The 27,959-nt window shown below is 38.5% G+C and overlaps 1 protein-coding gene and 2 long non-coding RNA genes across 6 annotated transcripts in view; 1 reads left to right on the top strand and 2 right to left on the bottom strand.

Annotated features, from left to right (window-relative positions):
• The window catches only part of myo16 (myosin XVI), a 185,976-nt gene that overhangs the window by 120,506 nt on the left and 37,511 nt on the right, over positions 1-27,959 (top strand). For all 4 annotated transcript variants that reach the window (XM_079618669.1, XM_079618668.1, XM_079618671.1 and 1 more), the window contains exons 26-32: positions 5,153-5,233; positions 8,911-9,116; positions 20,851-20,953; positions 22,244-22,340; positions 22,421-22,667; positions 25,099-25,469; positions 25,923-27,095. In XM_079618669.1, the coding sequence (XP_079474795.1) occupies positions 5,153-5,233; positions 8,911-9,116; positions 20,851-20,953; positions 22,244-22,340; positions 22,421-22,667; positions 25,099-25,469; positions 25,923-27,095 (2,278 nt within the window). The remainder of the gene's footprint in view (positions 1-5,152; positions 5,234-8,910; positions 9,117-20,850; positions 20,954-22,243; positions 22,341-22,420; positions 22,668-25,098; positions 25,470-25,922; positions 27,096-27,959) is intronic.
• LOC307001759 lies at positions 9,129-22,596 on the bottom strand. Its single transcript, XR_013798316.1, has 3 exons — positions 22,467-22,596; positions 20,881-21,013; positions 9,129-9,247 (listed from the first exon to the last, which is right to left on the bottom strand). It is a non-coding gene; the product is annotated as an uncharacterized lncRNA (long non-coding RNA).
• LOC307001758 overlaps positions 23,587-27,959 on the bottom strand; it is a 75,232-nt gene continuing 70,859 nt past the window's right edge. Inside the window, exon 4 of the long non-coding RNA XR_013798315.1 lies at positions 23,587-24,334. This is a non-coding gene — a long non-coding RNA (uncharacterized lncRNA). The remainder of the gene's footprint in view (positions 24,335-27,959) is intronic.

The raw sequence follows: 27,959 nt of genomic DNA, 5'->3' as shown, positions 1-27,959 counted from the left end.
TAAGCAGTAATTCAGTTCTCATAGAGTGACTGGGACAGTAATATAAAGTAACATGATGTGATCCTACTGCAGTTTGAAACAGAAAATCACAAATAAGTGGTTTGGTTTGACTTTTGACGAGAGAAATGGGATGAAAAGCTTTATTTTATAGTGTGTCCTGGAAAATTAGCGTGGTGATGGTGTTTTCTGGGAATCAGGGCACCCCGAAGAGATTTTGATTTAAACCAGCAGTTTGCTGCGAAATATAATCATTTTCTTTCCTACTGAGTGGCTAAATGACTGAGCCGTGTCATCAGTGTCTGCCCTTTTCTACCAGAACAGCTGTTTGACTGAAGAAAAACAAACTGTTCCTTTTTACACGGCACAGTTTGAACCAGGTTTGTTTTTAAAGCAATATTATATCACTTTTAATTGACACTTGGGAAAATATATTTTGATTCTGACACCAGCTGTACTGAAAAAGAACAGATAGTTGTCCCAACTTGTTTGTCTTATGTCAGCAGATCAGTAGTGGGAGAACAAGCCAACGGGCCTGAAATTGCTCTGCCTTGGTATTATTATGGTACTTTTTAATATTTGCATTCATGCATTTGGTATATTATTTTAGCAAAAGTGACTTGCATTGAATTTTAAGGTATATCTTGATCAGTATGTGTTACAGCATATGAACCAAACCCATTAACTTGGCATTTCTAATCCGTAAGAGTAATTATTTTTTTATTATTATTAAGCAAGGACACATTAAATTAATCCAATTTACTGTAAATACACAAATACTGTTGCAAAAGTAAATCTGTCTAGTACAGTAATTTAATTCTATAGGGCGCAGACTGGTCCTTTACATACAATCTTCTAGCAATCACATCATTACCGTATGGCACACGCTGATTGGCCTCTGCCGATTCTGCAGCCAATGAGATTGCTTGCTCAACATTTAAAAAAGTGTGTCGGCAATGTGTGTTGGTACTGTTTATTACACTGCTTTCACTTTAATACACAGATCTAATATACACATGCAATTTATTTACTTGCTGTTTACATTCACAGACAAAACCGACTGTGTTAATGTGAACTTTATGTGTTTTTGACAGTTTAAGAGCAATAATAACACATGAAAGAGGACTTAGTTTAATACTCACACGACTTGCCATCTGACTGCCAGCTTTCTGTGCGCGAGCGAAACATATATCAAAAGTTTAGACTGATATGGCTTTAAAACGCATGCAGATAATAAACTTTCATGATGATGAAGAACTGCAATGTCACATAAGCGGGACCGTGATGGAGATGTTAATCAAAAGCTTTAGTTTCTGGCAAAGTATCTGAGGCATGAGCTGAGAAGGCTCCGCCCTCTTCTGGAAAGTGAGGTGGGAATGAGCGGCAACCTTCCAGTCTCTTTTGTGAAGCCAACACGGAAGTGAATTAAACTGCTATTCGTCGACTGGCCACTAGAGACAGGCTCTAAAAGGGAGTCAATTCCAAATAATCCCCCATGGTCTATTTTGGTCTATATAGCTAGTTTTGCCCTTCATGGCAGCTCCTAGGGGGGTGATTTTTTTTATTTTTATTTTTTTATAACTCATCCGTTTAAATTATATTAAGCCTTACATATCTGCATAATTAAGGGCGTGGCCACTTGAGTGACAGGTGGATTGCCGGTCACACACTTGGCACAGCACTTGCAACAGTACTGCCAGTAGCATTAGCTCTTTAGCCTGAGCTAACTCGATCACGTCGAGCTAGGTGGGCGTGGTTTCAGCACCCAGGCACCTCAGCCCCACCCACGTCCCGCCACTTTGCCCATTTTCAGTTATCCGGAAGAGGCGGGCGGTGACGTGAGGCCAAGATGGCGACGGCTAGGTCCGGCTTCAAAAATCCTCTTCAGAAACCTACTGGTGACGTCACAGACAATACGTCCATATTTGTTTACAGTCTATAGGTGAGAAGCAGCAGCTCATTTGCATTTAAAGATACATCCACGAAAACAGCTTGTTTTTCCTTCCACTCAAAAATGGGCATTTACAATATTGTATAATCGATGATATGTGGGGTATTTTGAGCTGAAACTTTAGACACATTCTGGGAACAACTGAGACTTGTATTACATCTTGTAAAAATGGGCATTATAAGTCCCTTTTTAACATTACAATATTCATAAACATGCTTAAACTATTTTGAAGGGTTTCATGATTCAAATATTGTTAATTTGATCTTGTGTATTCAACAAAGAATCCTGAAAAAAAAAAGTACTTTTCCGCAAAAATATTAAGCAGCTATATTAGAATGATTTCTGTGTGTGTATATCCACTTTCTATGGAACGAAATATGCATGAATCTCACTGCATTTCATGAATCATGATGTTCAGATGCACTACAGACAAAGAATCAGACACATAGTCATAAGTGAACTATAATTAAACCGTCACTGCAATCTAGAGTGACTTACAGTGTGTTATTTCCCAGAAAAGACCCCCTTCAGGGTTAAAAGGGCACAATAATGATATAGCAGAACTATGCTGCCGGTAACTTTCCAGTTTCTGAGTCACCTAGTTCAAATTAAATTAGCTGATTTTAGTATTAGTGACCCAGAACCATTGAATCATTTGAACTCAATTCCCACAAATAACACGACTGTGATCCAAGTAGAGATTCAAGTACAGGACGTACTGTAGAAGGACTATGAGGATGACCTGTGTTGTTTTGTATTATGACCTATTGACAAAGGGAACGCATAAGACACACTCATCCTTTAACAGAAGTAGTGTCGTCAGTATTTCCCTTCTGGGTGAATATACAGAAAACTGTGTGTATTTTACTGTGTGTTTTTGTTTGTTTGATTCATTCATAGCTCTTACAACTCGGTTGCCATGCCAACATCATCTTTAAAGGGCATGAAGATGAATAGTCACATCTAGAGCGCATCTCATTCCTCTCTCTACTCTCCTGATATACAGTGGCCTTGCTAACACTAAAGCCATTCTTAAAAAAGCATGCCATTGCAATAACAAAATATCAATGAAGTGGCATTTAATTTAGAGAAACATAGCACAAGCACAGGTTGTGCAAAACATTTCACACTTTTATTTTTTTTAAATGAAACTTATAATGTTATAAAATAACAGATAGATAAATGAAAAGTAGAACGTCATATCTGGACTCTTTCTTGTCAAACGTTTAGTGGATGTTCTTAGTTAATGTGATGACCTAAATCTGTGTGAACGTGAGAAGAACTGTCTTTTTTTCTTCCACTAGTGTTACCTTAACACCAACTGATTTTAACCCTATAAAGCCTATACTGTATCATATTTGATGTGCACATTTCTAAGGCCTCGAAATTATCAGCATGATCAACATTTTGGAAAAAAAAAAATCTGTTGTACACAATCTACTACATGCCTTCTTTTGTCTGATTAATAGTTTATGAATTTCAACAAAAAAGTATTGGTGATTTATATATTTTTACTTGGTTATCCATTTTTAGGTTAAAATGTGAATATCGAATATGACACATCAGGCTTTTGAGGATTTTTTTTGAGGATCGTATTGAACTACTGAACTTTGGTCAAAAATGTGCATTATTAAAGACATTATTATGTTTCCATCCAAAGTTGAACATTTTACTTATGCTTAATATTGCATAAAACATTTGCGAGTAAATCAGCATTTCCTTCCCATGTGTTCAAGAGATCAAAATCTTCACTTCCTGGGATATTGGCGCAACATATCTAATACAAATGGAAGTTGCTGCAATAGGGGATACTATTGTGGCTCTTTTTTCCCTACATCAGACTTGTGTCTCAGAGCACGCAGATGAAACACTGTCAAGTTATCTTGTGTTCGGATTCTTGGTTTTCGGGAATGCAATCATGTGCGACAGTCCTGGAAGGGAATTAAAACAAATCATTTTGATGACAGACTTCGGCTCAGACATTTCAAAATGATCAAACTAAGTTTTGAGATGCTGTGCAAGGAAATTGGTCTGCTGGTTAATCCAATCACATCCTCTGGTGAGACAAAGCCTTTTGTTGCGCATGGAAAGATTTATGCAGTAAATGTGTTTCCATCGTAGTTTGTCTTTTTATCGGATAAAAAAATTTATCCGCCTCAATTGACCGTAAGGGTTTTTTTATGCACATTTTTTTTTAATTTATGCGTGTGATGTGTTCGCCTGATGTGTTTTTTAATTCTTGGTGTTTCCATCCATAGTTTATTTTTAATGCAATACCCCATAATGTGCATACAAATAGTTGGATGGAAACATAGCTTTTGATTTGCATTACATTTTTGACCATATACATGTTTTTGCTCAGTTTGGGCTTCTGAATAAAACTGAGGTGGGTTTTTTTCTCTCTCCTCCATTATGAGCTCCATATATTATATATTATCCATAAAAGTGGTTAAAAAATTCAAATATGATAAAAAAATAAAAAAAAAAACATATATGCAAACTTTTTTTAGATAAAAAAAAAAAAAAAAAAGGTCAAACTGGAAGCTTGTTTCCGCCACAAAATAAAACATTTTAAAAGATAATTGCGACATTTTCTCACAATTGTGAGTTTAAAGTCTCAATTTTCTGCAAGTCAGAATTGCAAGATATAAACTAAATTTTGACTTTTCTTCTCACAATTAAGACTTTATAACACACAATTCTGACATATTTTCTCAGTTATAATGTCCAATTCTAAGGAAAAAAAGACTTACTTTTTTTTCTCAGAATTGCAAGTCTATATCTCACAATTCTGACTTAACTGTGACTTTATATAATGCAATTCTGACTTTATATCTCCCAATTGCGTGTTATAAAGTAAAAATTGCGAGATCTAAATATGCAATTCTGAGAAAAAAAATCTGATTTTTTTTTTTTTCAGTACGAATTTCGAGTTTATTTCTCGCAATTGCGACTTTATATCTCACAATTCTGTAGTCACAACTGTGAGAAAAAAGTATTGTATTATTTTTTCATTCTGTGGCGGAAACAAGCTTCCATAGGTTCATGTCATAAACTATTCCATTAAAGATGTTTCTCAAAAAATAATACATTTCTTTTTTTACAAGGTTAAGTAAAAAGAAAGAAAAAAGTGATTTTAGTTAGTGGTAAATAAAGTTGGAAGGATTGATGGTCTGAAAGTCTTATTTATATTTGCCTCTGCAGCTCCTGAAGAAGAAGGGAGCGACGTCCTTCCTGCAGAGGCTGGAGCGCTGTGGTCCAGTCACTTTGGCAGTGCAGCTCAGGGTAAGTCCACATTAAAACCACTGCCAGCTCCCAAACCTGACCTGATCCAACCCAGCCCATCCAGATGTTCATCGCACTCCATGGATTTCAATTCCTCTTTCCAACAGCATTGGATCTCATAATAAAGCCTGCAGATTCAGCATCTAAACAGTATAGATCTGCCAGGAAGACATCTCAAAGGCCCATGTGTTTGTGGTTTGAACAACACTAGAAGTGTTCCAGTGTCGTGCCGGTCTCATAGGCCCAGTGTGGTTTGTGGGGAGGAAGGGTTTTGGCCTGCTGATGTTTTAGCGATTAGGGTGGGTGATTGTAGATGCTATTGGATTCTGTATGAATGAACAGCAGGCCCACTGTTACTGTGGGAGAGAAAAGCTCACTGATGTCTTCAACACACCATCACTGATCTCATATGTAGAGATGGAAACAGTCATTTTAATGTATCATAAAATTCAATACCTACAAATAATCCTATTCATATATAACAAACTTTTAAACAGTAGTGTATGTCCACTGTACTGTTAAGATTCAAGAAGCTTTAGATGCTTCACAAAACATTGTTTTTTAGATAGTTGTTTATTAGTGCTGGGCAACGATTAATCCCGATGAATTGCATCCAAAATAAAAGTTTGTATTTACATAATATTTGTGTGTGTACTATGTATGATTATTTTGTGTATATATACAGGTGAAACTCAAAGGTTAATTTCAGTGAAACTAATATATTAAATAAGCTTTTCCACTACAAAGTACCAGCTCGACTCGCCTTTGTTTGGTTTTCCACTGTGTAAAAGTTGTACCTGTACCTGCTTCCAGATACTTTTTTTCGTATCACCTCCGGCGAGGTTCTAAACGAGCTGAGGCAATACTAAAATGTGACGTGAAAACACGGCAGACTGCTGATTGGCCAGAGAGAATCGTCATCATTGCACGTGCCAGACGCATAGACAGTATATAAGCCCAGACGGAGTATCCTGAATAACCCCGCCATTTTTAAATAGTTTGGCCAGAGATTGCGTGATATACCCATTACTAATATTATGTAAAACAGCATGCACTCGATTTCCTCCATTGTCCTGTGTGTGTGTGGGTAGCGGGTGTGTGTCGTGTCGCTATGACGACCAGGTACTATTGTGGAGGTGCTATCTGCAATGGAAAACGGCGAGTCGAGGCGAGTTGAGCTGGTACTGGTACTGGTAATGAAAAAGCACCAATAGACTCATTACATGCAAAGTGTAGATTCTCTACGGGGTTCAGGTCAGGCAAGTTTGCTGACCAACCAAGCACAGTAATCCCATGGTCATTGAACCAGGTTTTTGGTTCTTTTGGCAGTGTGGGCAGGTGTCAAGTCCTGCTGGAAAATGAAGTCTGCATCTCCATAAAGCTTGTCTGATGAAGGAAGTATCTCACTTTGCATGTAATGAGTCTATATAATATATTAGTTTCACCTTTTAAGTTGAATTACTGAAATAAATGAACTTGTGCACGATATTACAATTTTTCGAGTTTCACCTGTAGATACACGCATGCATGTATATACTTAAGAAAAATGTATTAATAATATATTTATATATATATATATATATATATATATATATATATATATATACAATATTAATATTTATATATAAAATAATGTATATATACAGTATACACATGCAAATATTTCTTGCATGCATGTTTGTATTTATATATAAAAAATAATCCTACACAGTACACACACATATATTATGTAAACACAAACTTTTATTTTGGATGTGATTAATCGTTGCCCAGCACTATTATTTATATTTTTGCTTTAGTGTGCCAGTAAAAATTAATTAATTATATTTCCAAACATTCCTTTTGCAAATTTTGTAATCCACTGAGATTTTTTTAAAAACCTTAAAACAAAAGACATGAAGAATAAGATATTAAAAATACGGACATTCACAGAGTATCATGAACCTCATCTGATTCCTGTCCCTGATGTTTTCAACGTAAACTCACACACCTCTCCCTTTCGACCAATGCAAGTGTCCCTTAGTAACACACCTCCCTATTAAAATAACGTTGCATTCTTGTGCACATGCAGACATGTTCTCGCTTTAATCATGACCTCATTCTCGTGCCAACGGTGTGCAGGTACAGTATGTGTTCATGCTCACACGCGCTAAGACTACGTGACCTGATTTCATACCCTGTTCCTGCACCAGGAGATGTAAAGGGTAATGCAGGGGTTTATGTGAAGAGCACACCGTGTTCCTGTGTAATCTGTCCCCTCTGTTCAGGGCTGATTACATCATAAAGAACATTCGATGCACACCGTTCGCACAAACACATGCGTTATTTATCCACGCCTAAATAGCTCCCAGACGAGAGCGGTAGAAGCAGCATGAAATCCTTCAACAATAATAAATAACATCTAAGCTAATGTGTTTTTCATTAGCGTTCACCCTCACGGAGAGATGGAACAGTCGTAACTGGCAGCTTTTTTTAGTTTACGTCTTTGAATGGCTTATTGTACAGTTTGTTACGGCCTGCGGCGCCGTCTTTCCCCGTCTCGTTTCTGTCGGCTGGCGTCAGTAGAAATGTCACATGACGACAGCAGGCTCATTGCCGACCGCGCTGACTCAGCACCGGCGCACATGCCTATGACATCATCATTTAGATCCAGCTTTTTGGGGTTTGTACCTCGCAAGTAAAGTACGGCCACACGGAAACTGCATGTGCAAAGCTCCGCAGAAACTTCTGCCGATTTACACATCCATCACCGTTTATTCAATATTTTTACCTCAAGAGGCGCACTAGCGACTGACGCTAAAGGCTGTGGTCTTTATCACCAGTGCTAGTGCGCTCACCTCCCATGCCGGAGACGTTAAGGAAATGTTTCACCTGAAAATTAAAATGAACTCTTCCTCTTGTGGTTCCAAATGTGGCATCCCTGTATCTCAAACAGTAGAGCATGGTGCTAGCAAAGCCAGGGTTTACCACTAAATGTAAACTGATAAAGTATATTTACCTTGAATGCAATGTCGCTTTAGGTAGAATCGGTCAAATTTACGCATTTGGAAGATGGTTTTGTGTACTGGCTGCTCTTTTCCATATATTGATTGTGAATAAGTATCTGGACTTTTAAGTTCCAAAAGTGACAAAAAAGCAACAAAACAAAATGTCTATACATATTGTCTATACAATATACACTATATTTCAAGTCTCCTGAAGTCGTGAGTCACATGCACAGCATTTATGGTTCAGTTTATTATTTATTTGTATTATTTTTTGTCATTTCAGAGCTTGACAGCTCCAGTCCCCATTACTTTGCATTATATGGAAAAGAGTGGCCTGTACATTTATCAGCATGTCTCCTTTTGTGTTTAAAAAAAAAAAAAAAAAGTCATGAGGGCGAGTACATGATGACAGAATTATTATTTTTTTTTACTTAAGTATTACTTTAAATCCATTCTACAGGTTTTCTCCCCAAGTTAGTGCAGATAATGCAAAAAAAATAAAAAAAAGACCAGCTGGTTTGGGCCTTCTCGTAAGTGGTGACAGATGGTGAGAGGAGGATGCACCGTGACTCATGTTGCTACAAAAATGGAAGCAAACAAAGTCATTGAGCCAAACTGATCTGTCTGAATGTAACGTCATGTGAACAACAAGCTTCACCTGTGTTTTTCTCCTGCTCCGTCTCCTTCCAGAACTCTCTGTGTGAGATCACCAGTAAGCTGCAAGCATGCACTCCCCACTTTGTCCAGTGCGTCAGGCCCAACAGCGGCGGAAAGCCTGATGTGTTCGACAGCTTCCACGTGTCCTCACAGCTCCAGTATGTGGGGGTTCTGGAGATGGTCCGCATGATCCGGTACGGATACCCGGTGCGACTGTCCTTCGCCAGCTTCCTGAGCAGGTGAGGTCATCAATTAGGCACTGCTGTGAGTTTGTAAGGTACTTCCCACGACTAATAGGTGTCCCATTACGGTTTTAAGCTGTAAAAGCACACATCCCATGTTCTCTGGACTTTCTATTCATCAAAGAATCCTGAAAACAAAACTAAATCTAAAAAATAAAAAAATCACAGTTTCCACAAAACTTTAAAGCAGCACAACTGTTTTCAACATTGATAATAATGTTTCTTGAGCACCAAATCAGCATAATATAATTATCATCTGACACTGATGACTGAACATCTTTTAAATTGTAATAATATTTTACAGTATTACGGTTTTACTGTATTGTTTACCAAATATATGCATCCTTGGTGAGCATAAGAAACTTTGTTTAAAAATATTGCTGACCCCAAACTTTTTTACAGTAGACGAGGCTTTAACTAGCATAGCATGAACAGTAGCTACATTTAAACATATCAAATATTTGTACCCCCTTTTAAATGGATGATTTTTGTCCCCTTTCCACCTGAGTGGTCTTGAATTTCTTCTAGGGTTGGATATCGTTTGAATTTTGATTCAGATTCTGCTTATCGATTCCTAATTTCAATAAGGTGAAAAAACAAACTGGATATCATTCACATTTATTCTAAGTCTTATTGCTAAACATTTAATTGTAGCTGAATACCATGAGCAAAAATAGGGCTAAAGAACACGTACATAAGGAACCTTTGCCCTTGGTTTAAAAAATACCATAGCAAAAACAACTAGCCTAACTAATATACATTTCAAGCATTATTAAAGACAAGTAAACGCACAGTCATTAAAAAAGAACAAATTAGCAATCGCATATATATAAATAACACTGATCAAAGACACGCTTGAAATAAACAGTGTTTTAAGATTTCCAGGTGTTCAGGTACAGAAACTGTAATCAAATGAAAAATTACACTGCACCTTATAAATATATACATTACAAATATACATTACAAATATAGTTACAAAAGTTGTTCAGTCAAGCACAGCGAGACTTTTGTGATTAACATTATTGTAGAGATTATAATAACGTAGCAGGAATATTAGCAGGAATCTCAGCAGGAATATTAGGCTGCTGTCACTTTAAGAGCTGCACATGCATTTTCTTTGTCAACTGTTCACGGACTCTTAAGACAGAGCCAACTGTTTTTTGAAGTTTTTGTGTGCATTTGTCCATTAAATTGCAAAAAGACGTGGAAGAGAACTGTGCTTGTAATCGATTTTTCGATTCCCAACCCCGATTTCTACCAAACTGCAGTATAATATCATACTTTTAAAACAATTGGTGTGCAATGGAAATTATAACTCACTGAAAAAAATACCATTACAAAATATTAATAATAGAACAAATCATATCATATTTTAATAAATAAAATGATTGTAGTATTTTGATTGTTCATTTTATTACTGTAGGGTAATAAATGTCACATATTAAGAAATGTGGGGGCCTCTCCTAGAGTCTGTTTTTAAATCAAGCAGTTCATATCCGGAGTATGTTTCCCATGAGGATCATATATATATTACGTAGACTAACTGAGGTCAAGCCGTCTGTTAAACTCTATTTCTGTGGACGTACGGTATATTATGTTTCTATATGCTCAGCACAAGATGTTTTTCAATCCATTTCTGCTGCCGGGTCAAATGAGGTAAAGCGGCATCCCACTGGAAATATATCGTAAGTGCACTTTCTCCGACGCTGATATGTGTCTGCCTGACTCGAGCTGTCTGCACTATATGCTCTAGATGGGCTTTCAGTTCAGCTGAGGTGAAGCAGAAAGTATATACCGCATGTGTGTGTGTGTGTAGGTGCAGAGAGCAATGTCTAGGGTGTGACACTGGTTTCACACCATGATTAATGGCCATAAGCTTCAGTGGGAATGTGTGGTTTTATTTAATATTTTTTTGAGTACCCATTTTTTCTGATGGGGTGTTAATGGGGCAGTTTTGGAGAGGATGAAGTGCGCTCGGATGGGTCACCCTGATCTCAGCTAAACTTCACGTGACTGGGAGAGAGAGAAATGGGATAAAGCATCAAGGAGAAAGATTGGAAATTGGATTGAGAGAAGGGGGCAGGATGTAATTTCAAGAAATCTTCCCCATGCTTTTCAGAATGTAAAAAGTAAAAGATAAAAGCGCAAGTGAGAATGAAAGAGAAGCAGGCTGTTCCCTTCGTCAGGCAAGGGTTCAGCGTGACTCTCGAGTTCATCTTCCTCTGGAACACAGTGCCTCATCTTCATGTCATACTGACACTTTTAGAATAGGCTGTTCCCGCTCTTTGCACAAACCAGGATTTATTTCAGCGCTGGAGAGGCTCATAAAGTTCCCACTCATTTCATTCCTATATCACCCGCTTTAAAACGTAACTTTTGTCTGAAGGTCACAGAGAGGTAATTTGAGTTTTATGTATTTCCTATTGAAACAGGAAATTCAGTCAGGACTATGTTTTTTTATTTTTTTTATCACAGCCATGTACATGATTTGCAACTCGCTAATGATAGTCAGACTGGCAGGTGTTATTTGGAGGAGGGGCATTATCATTTCAGAGTCTAATTTGTATAGTGCATGATGCATCATTAATATTTTTGCTCAATTTTATTTACCTCAAAAGTAATCAAGACTTGAGGGTGAGACCGTTTTTTTCCCCCAAACGTTGTTTACGTGACCAGTTTGTCATGGCAGTGTTAATTGGTTGCTAGCAAGAATTTAATGTTGTCAGAAATGTATTTTGAAAGACGAATCAATGTATAATTCGCTAAAAAAATTTCAGTTTAACGCGTTAAAAATATTTAACGCAGTTAGCACAGCATCTGTTTTTTCCTGTCATCCTTTGGCTAGCGTTACATTATATGATGACGCTCTTATTCATGCACATGCTTTTAAACCATTCAAGCGCAACAAGACACAAGATAACTCTCTTATATAGATATAAGATACAAGAGTGTAGACAGCACGTTCAAATCGAGTTCTCTTTCGCACTTGAACGAACAATAACATGCACAATTATGCACAAACTGTCCGTTTTGTCAAGTATCCTCATCAGAGCAGTCTTAGATTAGTTAAAGTTTTAAATGAACATCGAGTTGTGTGAAAATGAGAAGCGTGTGAGATCTGCATCATGGCGGCAGCCACTAATACTGTCTGTTATTAATGTTAATCAAAGAACAAAGCGAACAGAGAAAATTACTCTCTGTACTTGGCTAAATCACTTCTGTAGCTTTAATAAGGATTAATCTATGTTTAATTATAATTTATGCAGTGCAGACTGTTTGATAACTTGATTCAATTTCTGTATATTTCACAGGGCACAGGTAAATATGACATTTATTATGGGTTTATGTGAGGATTGTTTTAAGTTCACTTAAATTAAAAGTTTTATTTTAATTTAAATGGGGGGGGGGTGGAGTATCAGTGATACTGGCCTTCAATCATAATGCTATTAAACAAGTATTTGAAATATATAGGCTTACTGTCTTTGTTGTTTTTATATTAATTTGGAGATTAAATATTACATTATAAAATGATAATAGCTTCTATTAAAATCATAGGTGGTTTTAATTGCTATTAATCACTGAAAAAATGTGTGATTAATCTAGTTTTTTTGATCGATTGACAGCACTAGTTTTAGTGTATGATAATATGCTCAATTCACACTTCTACTCTTAGGATTTTTCCGCATCACTGTTCTTTTCTCCTGAGTATCTTTCTCACTTTTGATTTACTTTAGTGTCTAAATTTCCAATCTCCTTCCCTGCGTGTTTTTTTTTTTTTTGAGCAGTGTAATTCAGTGTGCTTTGATTAGATCACACGCTGCTCTTTCTCTCTCGCTCTGTAAAGGATAAAAGGATTACGGTAACATTCCAGTGTGATAATGAATCGGGACGCTGCTGGTCACATGACACTGTAAGTTTCCACTACCCAGCTGTAAACATCATGAATCTTTCACACACACAGAGAGAGAGAGTAAGAGAGAGAGAGAGATAAGGTCTACGGACACTTTATCCTCACTGAACATTTTAGCTCCTAGACAGCAGCTCGTGTTGACTCTGGATTAAATGACCCAGACGTTTGTGACATTGCTTGTTTAGACTGGGGAAAAAAGCTCAGATTCTCCTGGGATAATGAATATTGCTTTGACTACATGAAATGAAGCATAGCATTCTGATAGGTGTAACATTGGTGTTATTGGCAGCAGTTTCCCTTTTAGAAAACGTAGATATGAGACAGATCAACTGTGCACCATTGTCTTCTTTACTATTGGTAAGGCCCCGATATTCTTCAAGCGAAATCGAAGAACGGACAGACGTCATTTCGAACAAAATCTGGCTGATACAAAGTATGTTTGGAGATAGTTGGAGCTCAAACTTTCTGGACATTTTTGGTAAACACCTTTGAACTACCATTGGTCTGTGACAATTGCATAATGGGTAGGTGTGGCTCTGAAGCTCCGCCTTCTTTGAGGTGGAAAACTTATCCAGTTCATTTTTTTTCTGTTCATCAATGTCACTGGAGAGTTGCTTTATAGTAGAAAATTAATTTGTAATTGAAAGAGACATGACACTTTTTTATGTTTAATACTGTAAAGCTGCTTGCTTTAAATCAATTGTATAAAATGGAATATAAGTAAACACAACTTGACTTGATTTGAGTGTGGAATTGGTGGTGCGAACATATCCACGTCGCTATGATCAGATGCTTTCTTAACTGGTATAGGAAAGCGCACAACACCAATCTACATATTCATCTAAATGCCGTTCTTGGCAGTGTGGGTGGCTTGGGATGTTCGCTGTGTCTGCATCTTTAACAATCTCAAAATTATTAGTATTTGGATACAACAGGAAGTGGGTGGGGCTTTTACTGCGTGAAATTACTTGAGAAGCCCGTCTTAATTGTAATTCTGTTCCCTGCATAGTTATCATTTAACAAATATGCCTGGTAAAACACAATTGTTTTTTTTATAATAAAAAAAAAATTATAATAACATTTCGTTAAAGGGGTTATGAACTGAATTAATAAACATTTTTATAATGTTTTCTGGGGTGCAATTATAATATTTTTTATGATTTGTACATCAAAAATGGTCATAATTTACAAATAAAAGGCATTTTTCCTACTCTGATTTTAGCCTCTGATTTGAACGCTCTGTTTAAAGGGGCGTGTCTGTGTGAGACTTCAGTGTAAACGCCCACTGCTGTGGTTGGCTAACAGCTTTGCATATGAAATAGCTAAGTATTCTATTATTAGAAATATTTTAGCACGTTGAGTGTAAAAGAAAGACGAATATTTACATGTTTTTGTAGCGTTGATCATTGTAGCCAATTACGGACATACCAGTTACAATGAAAAAGCAGGAGTGTGTAATGTTCTCATGGTTCTTCTATCACATCTTCGCTCAGCTTTTTTCAGGTCTGTTTGTGTACATGGAGCTGTAAAGAGCGCGTGAACCCAATAGCGAATCAGAGGTGTTTAAGAATCCCCTCAACAGCGCTCAAAATGCTTGGGGGAAATGCTGACGCCTGCTTTCAAACGCTCTGTAGTCACGCGTGTCAGCTGCTCATTTGCATAAAGTAAAACTTTTCTCAACTTTGTCACCGCATATGGTCTTTGCGAGACATATGCTTTGCATCATTTCAGTAAATCTGTGGCGTCTGTTCTCACATTCCCATGCTGTTTTTCTGCGAGCGCCTGGATGACGTGGTGCCATGTGCACTGTTTGTTTTTGTTAAGAGTGCGTACGTGTGTGTGTTAGCATCACAATAAGGCTGAATTGAGCCAGACGGGGTGAGTGGCCGCTGATGGGATGCAGGCAGACGAAGGCCAGACGATTGTGATGGAAATTTTGGGGGGTTTTCGAGCGAGAGGTTGTCTGATACAGAGGTCAATTTTCATGGCCTTTCGTAGGGAAGCTCTGTGTCAGCATTGTGTGTGCTTTATGACATTCAAGCTGTTCGCGCATGTGTGTGTGTGCATGCGTGTGTTTATGTGTGCACTAACTCGCTCGTGTATATATTTATCAAAATATGTGTAATGCACGTCCTAAAACGGATCTGATTGTTTATCTTACTCTACTAGGATTTATTCATACCCCAGTCGCATTATGTGCGTAAAAATGTCAGCATTATTGATATTCAAACCTCAGTTTATGACCAGTAAGAGTCTGATGTTGTCTTTTGATTCACTGCCTCAAAAACAAGGACAAATGTGAAGGCATCAGAGGAACCAGACAAACAGACATTGATGACAAATAGATTCAAAATGTTAAAGTGAGAAAAAAAATACTGTACATATCTACTTAAAAATAATCAAAGCATGATATACAGACTGTATTCTAATGCATAACATTTAAAAGAACATTTATGTGAAATAGAAATATTTTGTAACATTATAATTGCCTTTACTGTCATGATCAATTGAATGTCCTTGCTGAATAAAAATATGAATTTCTTAAAAAATAAAAAATATTATAGTGATAAACATAAACATTTGAATATGTATATATAGTGTATATGCACCAAACATAACAATGCGTGTTAATAACATGTTAAATGGATAGGTCACCCAAAAATGAAAATTCTTTCATAATTTACACAAAAGAAGATATTTTTTAAAGAATGTTGGCAACGGTAGCCATTGACTTATAGGAACAAATATATACTATGGAAATCAATGGCTACCGTCAACTGTCCGGTTACCAACTTTCTGTAAAAATATCATATTTTGTGTTCAACAGAAGAAAGAAACTATTAAGAGTGAGTAAATGATGACAAAATATTCATTTTTGGTGACTATCCCATTATCATAATTTTCCTAAAACTTTTTTTGGAGAAGCTATTCAAACTCATTCTTATGTTGTACAAAGAATAAGTGTGAAATTATCCTAAAAAACACTATTATGTGGATTAATATTTAGTGAAAATCTGGGAAAATTTCCCAGCTCTATCAGGCATTCACTTATCATTCCGCTTGCACTGCCCCCAGCAAACAGCGGAATCACTACAAACAATTTTCCGCTTTATCGTGCCATGTGCCAGCCTTTGTCCAAGTGCACATGTGTGCTGGTTTTCCGTCGACTTGTGGGTAAATAAAGAAGTGAAGCCTTGGATAAATGCGGCTTTGTGTTTGCTTATGATGTGGAGTCATGTGTACCCTCCATCCAGCACGTCTCTTCCAAGGACGCCTTGACTTCCCGAGGCCAAAAAAGAGACTGCGAGTCACAAAGAACCCATTCACCACCTCCATCAAGCCAAGCCATTCATGAGCGCGTGTAAGGGGAAAGGGAAAGTTATTATATTTTTCAATGGGTGTATGTTTTGCACACGTGTGACGTGCAGTCAAGTTTGTGGATGATTTGACTCTTTGTGTATGATTTTCTTCTCCTCTGTCATCATGCTAGCTACCCTCTCTCTTGGTCTTTATGAATGATTTGTGGTGTGCAGCCTGATGTGTGTGATAGTCTCTGGCCCAGCACTAATGAATATGACAGGCTTATTTATCACGGTTTAGCTCAGGCCTCAGGATAAACTGCTCTTCCATCTCTAAACGCAATGCAGCATCCTCACTGTATTACACAGCACAACACACACAGACTCACAAATTCATGGACCGGAGTCAGAGTACACGCCAGGTTTAATTTGATGTGAATGAAAAGGAGGCAGTAAGGGATGCAAGTATTTATTAGACTGTCCTTAAAGGGATAGTTCACCTAAAAAGAAACATTCTGTCATCATTTAATTATCCTCATGTCTTTGCAAACCTGTGATTTTTCTTTATTTTTAGGAACACAAAATAATATATTTTGAAGAATGTCCCAAAAAAATGGGGCCCAAAATTGCATTAGGCCCTGGTGGCTTTCATTGAACGGACAAAATAGTTATCCATTGCCCTATAATATCGTTTTGTGTGTTTTAAAGAAGAAATAAATGCAAACAGGTTGTCTATCCTTTTAAACATCTATAGAAATATTTTGTTGTTTTTGGAAAAAAGTATCTTATGCTCACCAAGGCTGCATTTATTTGATCAAAAATACATTAAAATTGTGACATATTACAATTGAAAAAACAAAACAAATTTTTGTAATATATTTTAAAATGTATTTTATTCCTGTGATCAAAGCTGAATTTTCAGCATCATTACTCCAGTCTTCAGTGTCACATGATCCTTCATAAATCATTCTATATTGATTTGCTGCTCAGGAAACATTTTATTATTATTATTATTATTATTATTATTATCAAGATTAAAAACAATTGTGCTGCTTAATGTTTTTGTATAAACTGGTATACTCTATTTCATGATTCTTTAATTAAAAGAAAGTTAGAAAATATAAATATTTTGTAACATTATAAATGTCTTTACTGTCACTATTTCCATTCTTTCAATCCATCCTTGCTAAATTAAATTAGCAATTTAAATGAAATTTATTTTTGAACAACTAAATGAATAAATAAAAACGGACCCCAAACTTTTAAACGATACATGCCCAAGACCTCTGTTAAAGATTTCTTTATCTGGAAAGCATATTTTGTGTACAAACATATGATAAACGTAAACAATAAAATAAAAATAAAAAGTTTTACAGATTGTAAATCATAAACATCTTAATTTTGTTAAATGTGTATTTAACAGGGAACTGTTTCGAGATGTATTGCAGATGAGCAAATGGCTTTGAAATACATCTACTGTAGATGACAACGCACACAACAAATAGACATCTATGTGATGTACGTGTGCTATCAGGAAGTAGATGAGAAAAACATATTAATACAATACAGACATTTTGTCATATATCACCGTTTTTGCTATGGACGTGAATGATGCATTAAATCATGCAGCTTGAGAGGTGATTCACCTCCTCTTTTGTATTTATTTAAATGCACAAAATGATTTATTTATATATACACCACAGTATACTGTACATCGCACTGCAGATGTAATATTGCAGTTTGCATGTGTAACATGTCTTCTCAATCTGAAAAGATCTTCATGAGATGAACCACCAATTGGCTCTGCTTTCTCGTTTCTTCTGGTTTATTTGTTCTACGTAAACACTTGTGTGATTATTTATTTACTTTCACCCAGTTAAAGGCTTAATGGATAACAGCTGGGAACAGGAAAACCTGCAATAATGCGCACATCTTTCTTTCTTTTTTTCTTTCTAGTATGCTCAGCTCCAGTGCTTTGAGAGGTGTAGCAGTTTGATTTATGCATTAATATGCATGCTCATACACAAACACAGTCCCTGCTTTTTTCCTGACAGCCGTTCTTATCTCCATAATGACGCTCCGAGTAAGAGATGATGGTCTGTTGTCATTGTTTGCCGTTTTATTGTGGCTCTTTACTGTGAAAATGAGGTAGATCTCCCCCATCTCATAACCCCAATTCGTAGCTTAACTACCAGGCAGTTCGACCCTGTTGAGTTCATATGACTCAATCCCCAAAGGCCCAACAAACCGTGCGGGCATCGACAATTTTCATATTCATATACAAGAGGTCTTTGGCTTCCCCTGGCTCCCTTCGTGGTTGATGACTCCTGTGGGATGCCGTAGGTCTTGGTCATACGGAGGAAGGGTTAGGGGAAGTTCAGAAGCACCGGGCTGCTGTAAATCACATTTGAAAGCGAGACGCTGAGTTAATTTGGCTCGAGGCTTAAAGCAAGTGTTTTACTGAGCCCATTGAGAAGCCCACCCCCGTCCCACAATACACTGCATCCCTGTCTTCTCCCACCCTCCCATCTGTTCACCATGTGCCACCTGACCAAAGTATGAACCGGGCTCAATGAAAACGGAGGGGTTTTAGTTTGTTTTGAAAGTAAGACTGGCGGTTTTTGCTCTTTCGCTAAGATCTCATACATCACCCATAAAGCAGCTATATGCCAGAAAGTATTCACCACATGTTAAACCGCGTTAATAGGCTATTAGCAAGCAGAATGAAAGATCAAATTTGTGAAATAGTTTTTGGAAAGACACATTAAAATACAGAATGTTTTGCAAACATGATTGATGAACGTGAGTTTGAGGCAACTAAAGATTTGTTGTGAACTGTCTAGAGAAATGCGTAAAGAATTCCCTTCACGTTTGAGAAATGGTGTTTAGTAGGGCTGTCATGATATCACGAATCGTGGTCAAAAGAATATACAATAATGATATTCTCACAATATTTATTGAAATTTTGTAATCCGTTAAATTCGGAGTACAGTGTCTCGCTTTTTTTTTCTCTCGTTTTTTTTTTTGTATCACCTAGACTTAAAAAAGATGGACGATGCGTCTCCACTTCCTGCCACTGTAGAAAAATGAAGAATGATCAGAAACTGATCGGTCATTGCCGATTACGTCATTGAGGTGGAGCTGGGCTATCAAAGGTCCCGCTCACACTCCCTTTCCCGCAGATTAATTCGCAAGCACAGCTGTCAATCATGACGTTACGCCCCATTTTATAGCGTCAAATAACGAAATAAAACCAAACTTATTGGATAAACAAACACTTGAACATCTCAACGCTGATTAGAACTACAAGTGAAAATGACTCATTAATCACCCCAGTCTGCAGGACTTGCCGATCAATAAAAAATAGAGAAGAATTAACAAGCCATCTCGGGCATTTTCATAAGGATGATGTATATTTATAGTGCAATGCCAATCAACATAGCCTTTATCACTGTATAGAACACTATACAATAATATAATTTCTTTTTAATTTCTAGTTGACTGAAAGCATGATTTTTTTTTTCTTCAAGATTTATATACTGTAGATAGCACAATATATCGTTATCATGAATTATTTTGGCCATGATAACAGTGTAGCAAAAATCGCGTCAGCCATAATACTAATGCATCACCCTTTCAATTTTACTGCAATTGCGCAAACGTTTAACATATATTGTCTAGAAGTTCATAATATAAAACATGACACAAAACCTAAATAATAAGTGCATGTTGTTAATTATTATTAGTCAGTACCATACTTATTTGGGAAATCACAATGTAACAACATAACATTAAAATAACATTTGACCAAATTACAATGAGGCGTAAACTCAAGCATGGAAAACGGAGGCCTTCATTATTAATTATTAATAATCTGTGAATGTACATTCATGTTCTGAACCCAAGATTGAAACTCTCGTTGTTTTAAAAATATTATTAGCATGCATCATAAATGCTCTTCTTCCTTTGTGAATTCCTTCAGTATCATTGATTATTAAACACCGTTCCCTTCCACCAGATGTTCATAATGCATAATCCCAATGCACCAACACACACTCGGTCACGTGTGTGTGAGGGGTGTGTCTACAGCTTACCCCCGCACACCACAGATGCTTGATCCCTCTACTCCAAAACAATGCCACAAAGCTCTCCAAGTTTGACCTTTCTCTATGAATGGTTGCCTTGCCAACAGCCTCTGCCGCAGATGCTGAGGTCATCCAGACTCTGAAACCCTTTGACCCTCAAATTGCATCTCTTGTTGGGTTCTCCCACCAAGGAAATAAAATTGATTGAGGATTGAGCATCGCCTTTTATAGCTTAAACTCAGTAGCCTTAGATGGCGATTACATTTGAAATATCCCTATTAAACAGGTCAGCAAGAAGTACTGATGGTCCATGCAGATGATATTCCAGTACAGGCATTAGTGACCATCCTGCAATAACACAGCAGTAATAGGTACAAAGAGTTCCTATGCAGCACAGTATGTGGATGACAGTGATGTTCTGTGGGTTTGTGGTGCAGATACAGAGAGCTGGTAGACACTATCCTCACCGACAAGAAGAAAGCATCCGCAGAGGAGAAGTGCCGCCACGTTCTGCAACATTGCAAACTTCAGGGCTGGCAGGTGAGTTTCCAAAGGCTGCATCACATCACATCACATGTGTCCTTTGCATGGAAAGCAATCCTAGAATGCATTATGACAGTATCATTAAAATCCAAAATGGTGGACGAGACCAATTTTGATACATATCTTTATCTTAAAAGTGTATTCCATTTATTAATGACAAGTGTAGATAGATTGGTGCAATGTACTATTTTACTCCACTTTAATGTGTTTATAATGCGTATTACGGTGTGTTCACACTCGGGAAGTTTGGTTCAATTAAAACAAACCCTGGTGTGATTGATCTATTAGTGCGGTTCATTTAAATAAGTGTGAACGCTGCCATCCGAACACTTGTGCGGGCCGAGACTTCTGAAAAGATGGGTCTCGGTCCGCTTCCAAACAAACTGTGCAGTGCGGTTCGAATGATAAATTAACACAACATGGACCAAAGACATGTCAACGGACCAAAAACGGGACATGATGTCACAAGATGTGACCCTTAAAAGGACAGAATGCTCAAGCATACCTGTTTTTTTCATCATAGTCGCGACGTTGCCCATCACAGTTCAGTTCAGGCATCAGAACCGCGTTCTCCTAGCAGCAGAACATTTGTGTGTGTGACAGGATTCCTGCCACTGTTTTGACCCCTTTAGATATGTATAAGCTCTTCACGAGTACTCAGCTGGTCAGAATACTATCATATGAGTGCATTTATCCCGGCACACAGCATTGTTTTGGATGTTCAGTAAGTTCCATCGCGAAATGTACGTTATAAAAGCCGACCAATCAGGTTGTGAACATATCCCTATGCCTTTAGGTTTGGTGTTAAAATGCCAATATATATACGCTAAGCGAACCAGGACTAAATGTTTTTTTGTTTTTTTTTGGTTCGTTCATTGAATGAACCAACAAACACCATAATCATCATATAACAATCACACAACCTAACCTCCACTCTTCAGCACAATGGTAACCACAACAGAAACTATTATAAACGTGTAAAATAAAGGAACATTATACACAAACCTTTCTTTACCTTAAAATAACACTTTAATTCAAACTTTACTCTCCCAATTCAATCTTATCCAAAGCATGCTGGGAACTAAAAATCCACTCATGCAGCTTCAGTTAATGCAACAACATTGATTCACCAAAAAATTGACTGGACAATGGAATTAAGTTCCAATGAAATGTTTACCAATTGCTTTATCTCATTTCAATTAAGGAAATTGAGGCGGTAGGCAACACACTTGATTTTGGAACCGAGCTAATGTGATTTATTTATTTATCTTCCTCTTCTCTGTTCAGATGGGCAACAGTAAGGTTTTCTTGAGATACTGGCAGGCTGATCACCTTAATGACCGTTGCCATCAACTGCACAAGAAGATTATTATCTGTCAGAAAGGTAAAGTGTGTTCATACTGTATGATCTGTCACTCGACTTGATATTTTATTACTTCACTTAATCATGTGTATGTGATTCAGTGGTGCGTGGCTGGTTGGCCAGACAGCATGTGTGTCGCAAGCTCACTTCTCGGCAGCAGGAGCAGTGCAACGTCCATCGGTTCCTGCAGGGAGCAGAGGACTTGGGTATGCGCGCTTATGACAGCCTGGTCATCCAAAACGCTGCAGATATCGCACGAGAAAACGACCGCCTCCGGGGTCACATCATCGCTCCACCGCTGGGTGAGCGTCCAGAACCTGTGGGCAAAGAAGAAGACTCGCCGAAGAGGTGAAACTCATGGCAGACTTTTTTTTTTACTAACCATAAACTGTTAGTTATCTTTTTAAATAACTAACCATCATTTAAAATATGGGCATTCAATTGAATGCAATTATTAAAGGTACTAATTTAGATAGCTATATGTGGGATAATAAGGTTGTCTGCCGATCAGAAGTTTTGCCTACTTCTGTCCCTAATGTTCAATTAGTTCTTAAAATACTTATCAAGGTAATAATCATATTCATATTGGTCTTCTTTAAAGGATCTCTAACAAATATATTGTCTTGTATGCTGAAATTCAATTCGATGTGGCAGATCAGATATGTCTGCGCTACAGCGTTACTTCCTCTTGAAGGATTATTTTAAACACTCGAATTGTCTAAATCAGGGGTGTCCAATCCTGCTCCCGTAGAGCCACTGTCCTGTCGAGTTCTGCTTCAACCCCAATTAAACACACCTGAACCAGCTAATCAAGGTCTTACTAGGCATACTAGAGACTTCCAGGCAGGTGTGTTGAGGCAAGTTGGAGCTAAACTCTGCAGGACAGTGACCCTCCAGGACTGAGTTTGAACACCCCTGGTCTAAATTATATTGCCATTTTGTTTGGAAAGGGAGAACAAGGAGAACCAATAAAACCTCCCATGAATTTTTATAGGTCCCTTAAACCCAAGTGGAAAAGGCATATTTTGGGAGTGTCTAATATAATCAAAGATTTTATTGTTTCTCCTTGTTCTCCATTTGCAAACAAAATGAGTTTGCCACTGATGTCAGAAGTGCTTACATTTTTTAAGACATCGTTAGGGTTGTGGGAATTCAGCAAAAAGGAAGACGGATCTCGGTTCAGTCATAGATGCTATAACTGTGGCACATACTGTATGTACTACCATTCTGCATTGTGAAGAAAGGCAAAACTCTGCAAACTGTCCACATCAAGGTCAGATCTGCTAAAAAATATATCTCTTTTACAATTAATAGTGTCAAAAGGTGCGAAATAGCTAAATTTCTGATTGAAATAGCCATGGTGAAGGGGCTTTCAAGCACTCCACTTCAAGACCATCCCTTACCCATAATAAAATCACAGTAACACAGAACATTTGGTAGCTTGTTGCTTTATTAAAACTATCCAAACACACAGAACTTGGATGGAATTTAGGCATGAACAATTGTCTGACACTGATGCCCAGCAACGGTTGCCAAGGTAATGCTAATATCAGGTAATCCGTATCATTGGTATGGTGAGCTTAGCAAGGAATCTTTGTGTTTTTGACTTGTGACTTTAATGTAAATATATTCACACAAGCATAAACAGAAACACAGGTGTATTTGGGTCACCATTGACATCAGTAGCGCCGTCTTCTGCATATGACCATCTGCTCTTATGATGGGGGTGAGCTTCTTGTTCTTCGAAACATGTACACACATTCATCACATACATTAATTTTAAGCATCACAAATGAGAGAGGTGTTAGTGATTGAGGGATGGGGGTTTCATAGCTAATCTAGATGTGGCAAACTCAATCCGTTAGTCAAGAGGAGTTCCATGCTGCTAATCAGAGGGAGATAAGACCCACCCCCACTCTGGGTTGCTGAAATCTCCTTAGGGTTTTTAGTCACTGTAACCCTGCACCACCCCCTGTTCCCCGAACACCATCCACCCCAACACTCCATTGCCTTTCCTGCAAGAACAACAGATGGGAGCTCAGATTAAAGGGGAAATATCAAACAAGAGTGTGCATGTCACATTAGAGTATTACAGGAAGCTGCTTGGACTTAAATAATCAACAATGTAAATAATCTTTTCAGGCTTTAGTTCTGTATATCATGCTAATTTGGTGTTATCGTTTTTTGGTATCATGAGGGGGTTAAAAACAGTGCACTGAAACTGCGAAGGCATGCTGAAAAGCAAATCAATTAATTATAATCTGTGAATTATACAATTAATCATGTATAATAACGAATGTTGCTTAATTCAGAGCAATTCAGATTTGAGGTACCACCCTGATGTTGTGAATTTGATCTGCATATTGTGTAATTATTAAGGTTAGAACTTTTTTTTTTTCATTGGTAACCCTAGGATTTTTTGTTTTATCTTTATGGTTAAGGAAACACCTATTGCAGTTAGTGTAGTGTACTGAAATCTTAGCCCAGATATGAATGGACAGCTTGACATTGGTGTATTGATTTTATGAAGGTTGAAACTGATCCTCTCACACTTGGGAGCTGCTTAGCACCTTCACTACCCATCATACATTTAGACAGGACATATGCTTCTAGCATGATAGTCAGTGAATGATTGAAAGCATCAAAATATGAATGTATAAGGATTTTATAGATACCAGAGTAATACCAGTCATGATGAATGAGACTAGAAATCATATTCCCACAAGCAGTTTACCATTTAAATTTGTTGAATTATTCATCCGTTCATCCTTTTGTTTAGGGCTGTTGAAAAAATTGGGAGGGTCAATGATGTGGCAGGCCGTGGGGGGAACCGACCACTCCGGCATTTCCGCTCAAGCTCTGTGCCTCTCCCTCTGGTAATGGACAGCTTGGTACACTCCAGCATTGGGACATCAATCAAAGCAGCCCTTCAGCCTTTGCCACACTCCACTGAAGAGGGGAATGGAGGGAACCTCTCCTCTCCACGAAAACAACCTCCTCCCAAACCCAAACGAGACCCAAATACACGTCTGAGTGCATCGTATGAAGCAGTGAGTGCAGGGCTGAGTATTGCACCCAAAGACAGTCCTGCTGAGGGTCAAGCTTCTCCATCTGGAAGCCCACCAAAAACCCAGCTGTCTCCTACTGATCGTACGTATAAATATCAGCTCAAAAATGCACTACATGGTTTGCAAAAGTATGTGGACAACTTCTAGTATAAATAATGTACTGGCCGGCACAAAGCCCAAAACTGAATTCAGCCGAACACCTTGGGGATGAATCGGACTCAGAGCCAGACCCAGTCACCCGACATCAGGGTATGCTCTTGTTCCAGAATGGGAACAATCCCTGCATCCACGTTCCAAAATCTAGCGGAAAACCTTTTGCAGAATTTGAAGCTGTTAGAGAATACCAACTTGCTAAAGTACAATGTACGTGTGGTGTTCCGATGTCCACATACTTCTGTCCATGTACTGTACATGTTTTGAACAACACCGCACAAATGTCTTCATCTACCTCAATACTGAGAATTGTTTCTGGCATTTTAGTAAATGGCTTTTTCCTTTCCTTCCTAAATCATCCATCATCTGACTACGCCTCTAGCTCTCTCTAAACCACGGCCTCACAGTGATGACTACAGCACCATGAAGAAGATCCCGCCCCCTAAGCCCAAACGCAGCCCTAATACCAAACTAACGGGCTCCTACGAGGAGATCTCTGTACCCTCCCCTGTGCGCCCCACAGACATGAAACTTTTCAGCCTGGTACGAGGAGGCCACTGCTTGGGCCTCATCCAGCGAGCAGCATCTGCGGATGGCGCCCATTCTTCGGTACTAAGCCTCTACCCCTGCCAGGACGAGGAGGATGTGTACATCGAGATGGTAGGGGCCTCACGAGCCCTCAGCCTGGCTGACTCCCACAGTCCAGAGCTGAGCGAGGCAGTATACGAGGAGATGAAGTACTTCCCACCTGATGAGGTGGGGTCAACTCCGGTGGTCAAGCCTGAAGCTGTCAATCCCCCCACCACTACCCTACCTGCCCCAGTGCTGGAAGTTAAGAGGCCTGTGACCCTGATGGAGTTCTCTGGCACACTCGGGGGAAAGCAGCTGGGCAAGGACGGGACAGCATGTGACATTCCAGCTCCATTCCCCAACCTCCTTCCACACCGTCCCCCACTTCTTGTCTTCCCTCCGTCCCCTGTCACCTGCTCACCTGCCTCAGATGAGTCCCCCCTTACCCCTCTCGAGGTGAAGAAGCTGCCGGTGTTCGAGACCAATCTTAACTACACCAGCCAGGACGGGGGCAGCCCGCTCTCACCCCAGTACATCCGGCAAAGGGCTGATTCTTCACCAAGTCTTTCTGTCTTAATGCCAGACAAGTCCACGCCACCGTTGACTCCTCCTCCCCCTCCTCCCCCGGCAGTACTTCCACCTCCCTACCGTCCTCCTTCTCACTTCCCCTTCCCCCCTGAGGCAAACTTCTTGTCCCTGACCCGTGCAGCTTCTCTGGCTAGCACCGATTCCCCCAAAGTTTCCCATAAAATGGTGCACAGTCTGGCAGAGACTCCCCCAAGCAGTTCCAAGCCTCCCTTCTCCCCAGTGAAGACCTCACGGCCAGAGCCCCGCAGAGCTCACTCTTGCTCCTCCTCGCCTCTGCTCTTCAACCCTGCTAATGGGAGACCCCTCACTAGTCCCCTAGATGAGCTTAACACCCTTTTCAGTTCAGGGCGCAGCCTACTCCGCAAGTCCACCACAGGAAGAAAGATCAGAGACAGTGGTGAGTGAAAGTGTGTATGTGTTTGGGTGCATGTAAAAAGGTGGTCTATGTAATTCTGATTCCATTTGTGCCACCAAACGTACCAAAGAGTCCTCTAAGGCACTTCCCCCTATATAGTTGAGGCGGTGTTGTCCAATGTCAGTCCGCTCAGACAAACAAAGCAGTTTTGAAAGTGCCACAAGGAGTACTTAAACTTTTAGCTAAAATCAACCTACGAATTGCTTACTTGTCTATAGTTGCCATGTCAAGCTGGCATACAATAGTGTTTTAACATCAAATACGTATGCACAGCACCTTTATAAAGTTAATCCACATGTTTTCAGTCATCACTTACCCACCCTTATGTCATTCCTAACATGTATGAATTACTTTCTTCTGTGGACCATGAAGACATTTTGAAGAATATTTCCTATTGTCCATACAATTAAAGACAATGAGGTCCAAAGCAAATACTGAGTATTGAAACCCACTGACTTTCATTGTATGGATACAAAAAGGCATTCTTCAAGATAAATTATTTTGTGTTTTGCAATTTTTCTGTGTGAACTATCCTTTTTAACTGTTGTATTATGTGCTTCAGACACATGAATCACAGATCTTTTAATATGTCTTTAATCACATATTTGTATAGTTCATAAAAGGAGTTTGCACTCACCAGCACACATGGTCATGCTTAATTTGCTTCAGAAGGATTATGATAGTCTGGTCAAATTATTGAAACTTTCCCAGCACCAATGTAATTTCATATATGTGGTTATTGAAAAGCACATCCTGTTTAGTATGGTTTTATTGACTCATCCAGTGCCAGGCTTTGTGTTTGTTAAAAACAGTGAGGTCAGTGCTGATAAAACCGACATTTACCAT

Source organism: Phoxinus phoxinus, assembly GCF_949152265.1.
Source record: "Phoxinus phoxinus genome assembly, chromosome: 7".
Classification (NCBI taxonomy): domain Eukaryota; kingdom Metazoa; phylum Chordata; class Actinopteri; order Cypriniformes; family Leuciscidae; genus Phoxinus; species Phoxinus phoxinus.
This window is presented reverse-complemented; position numbering and strand designations above follow the sequence as displayed.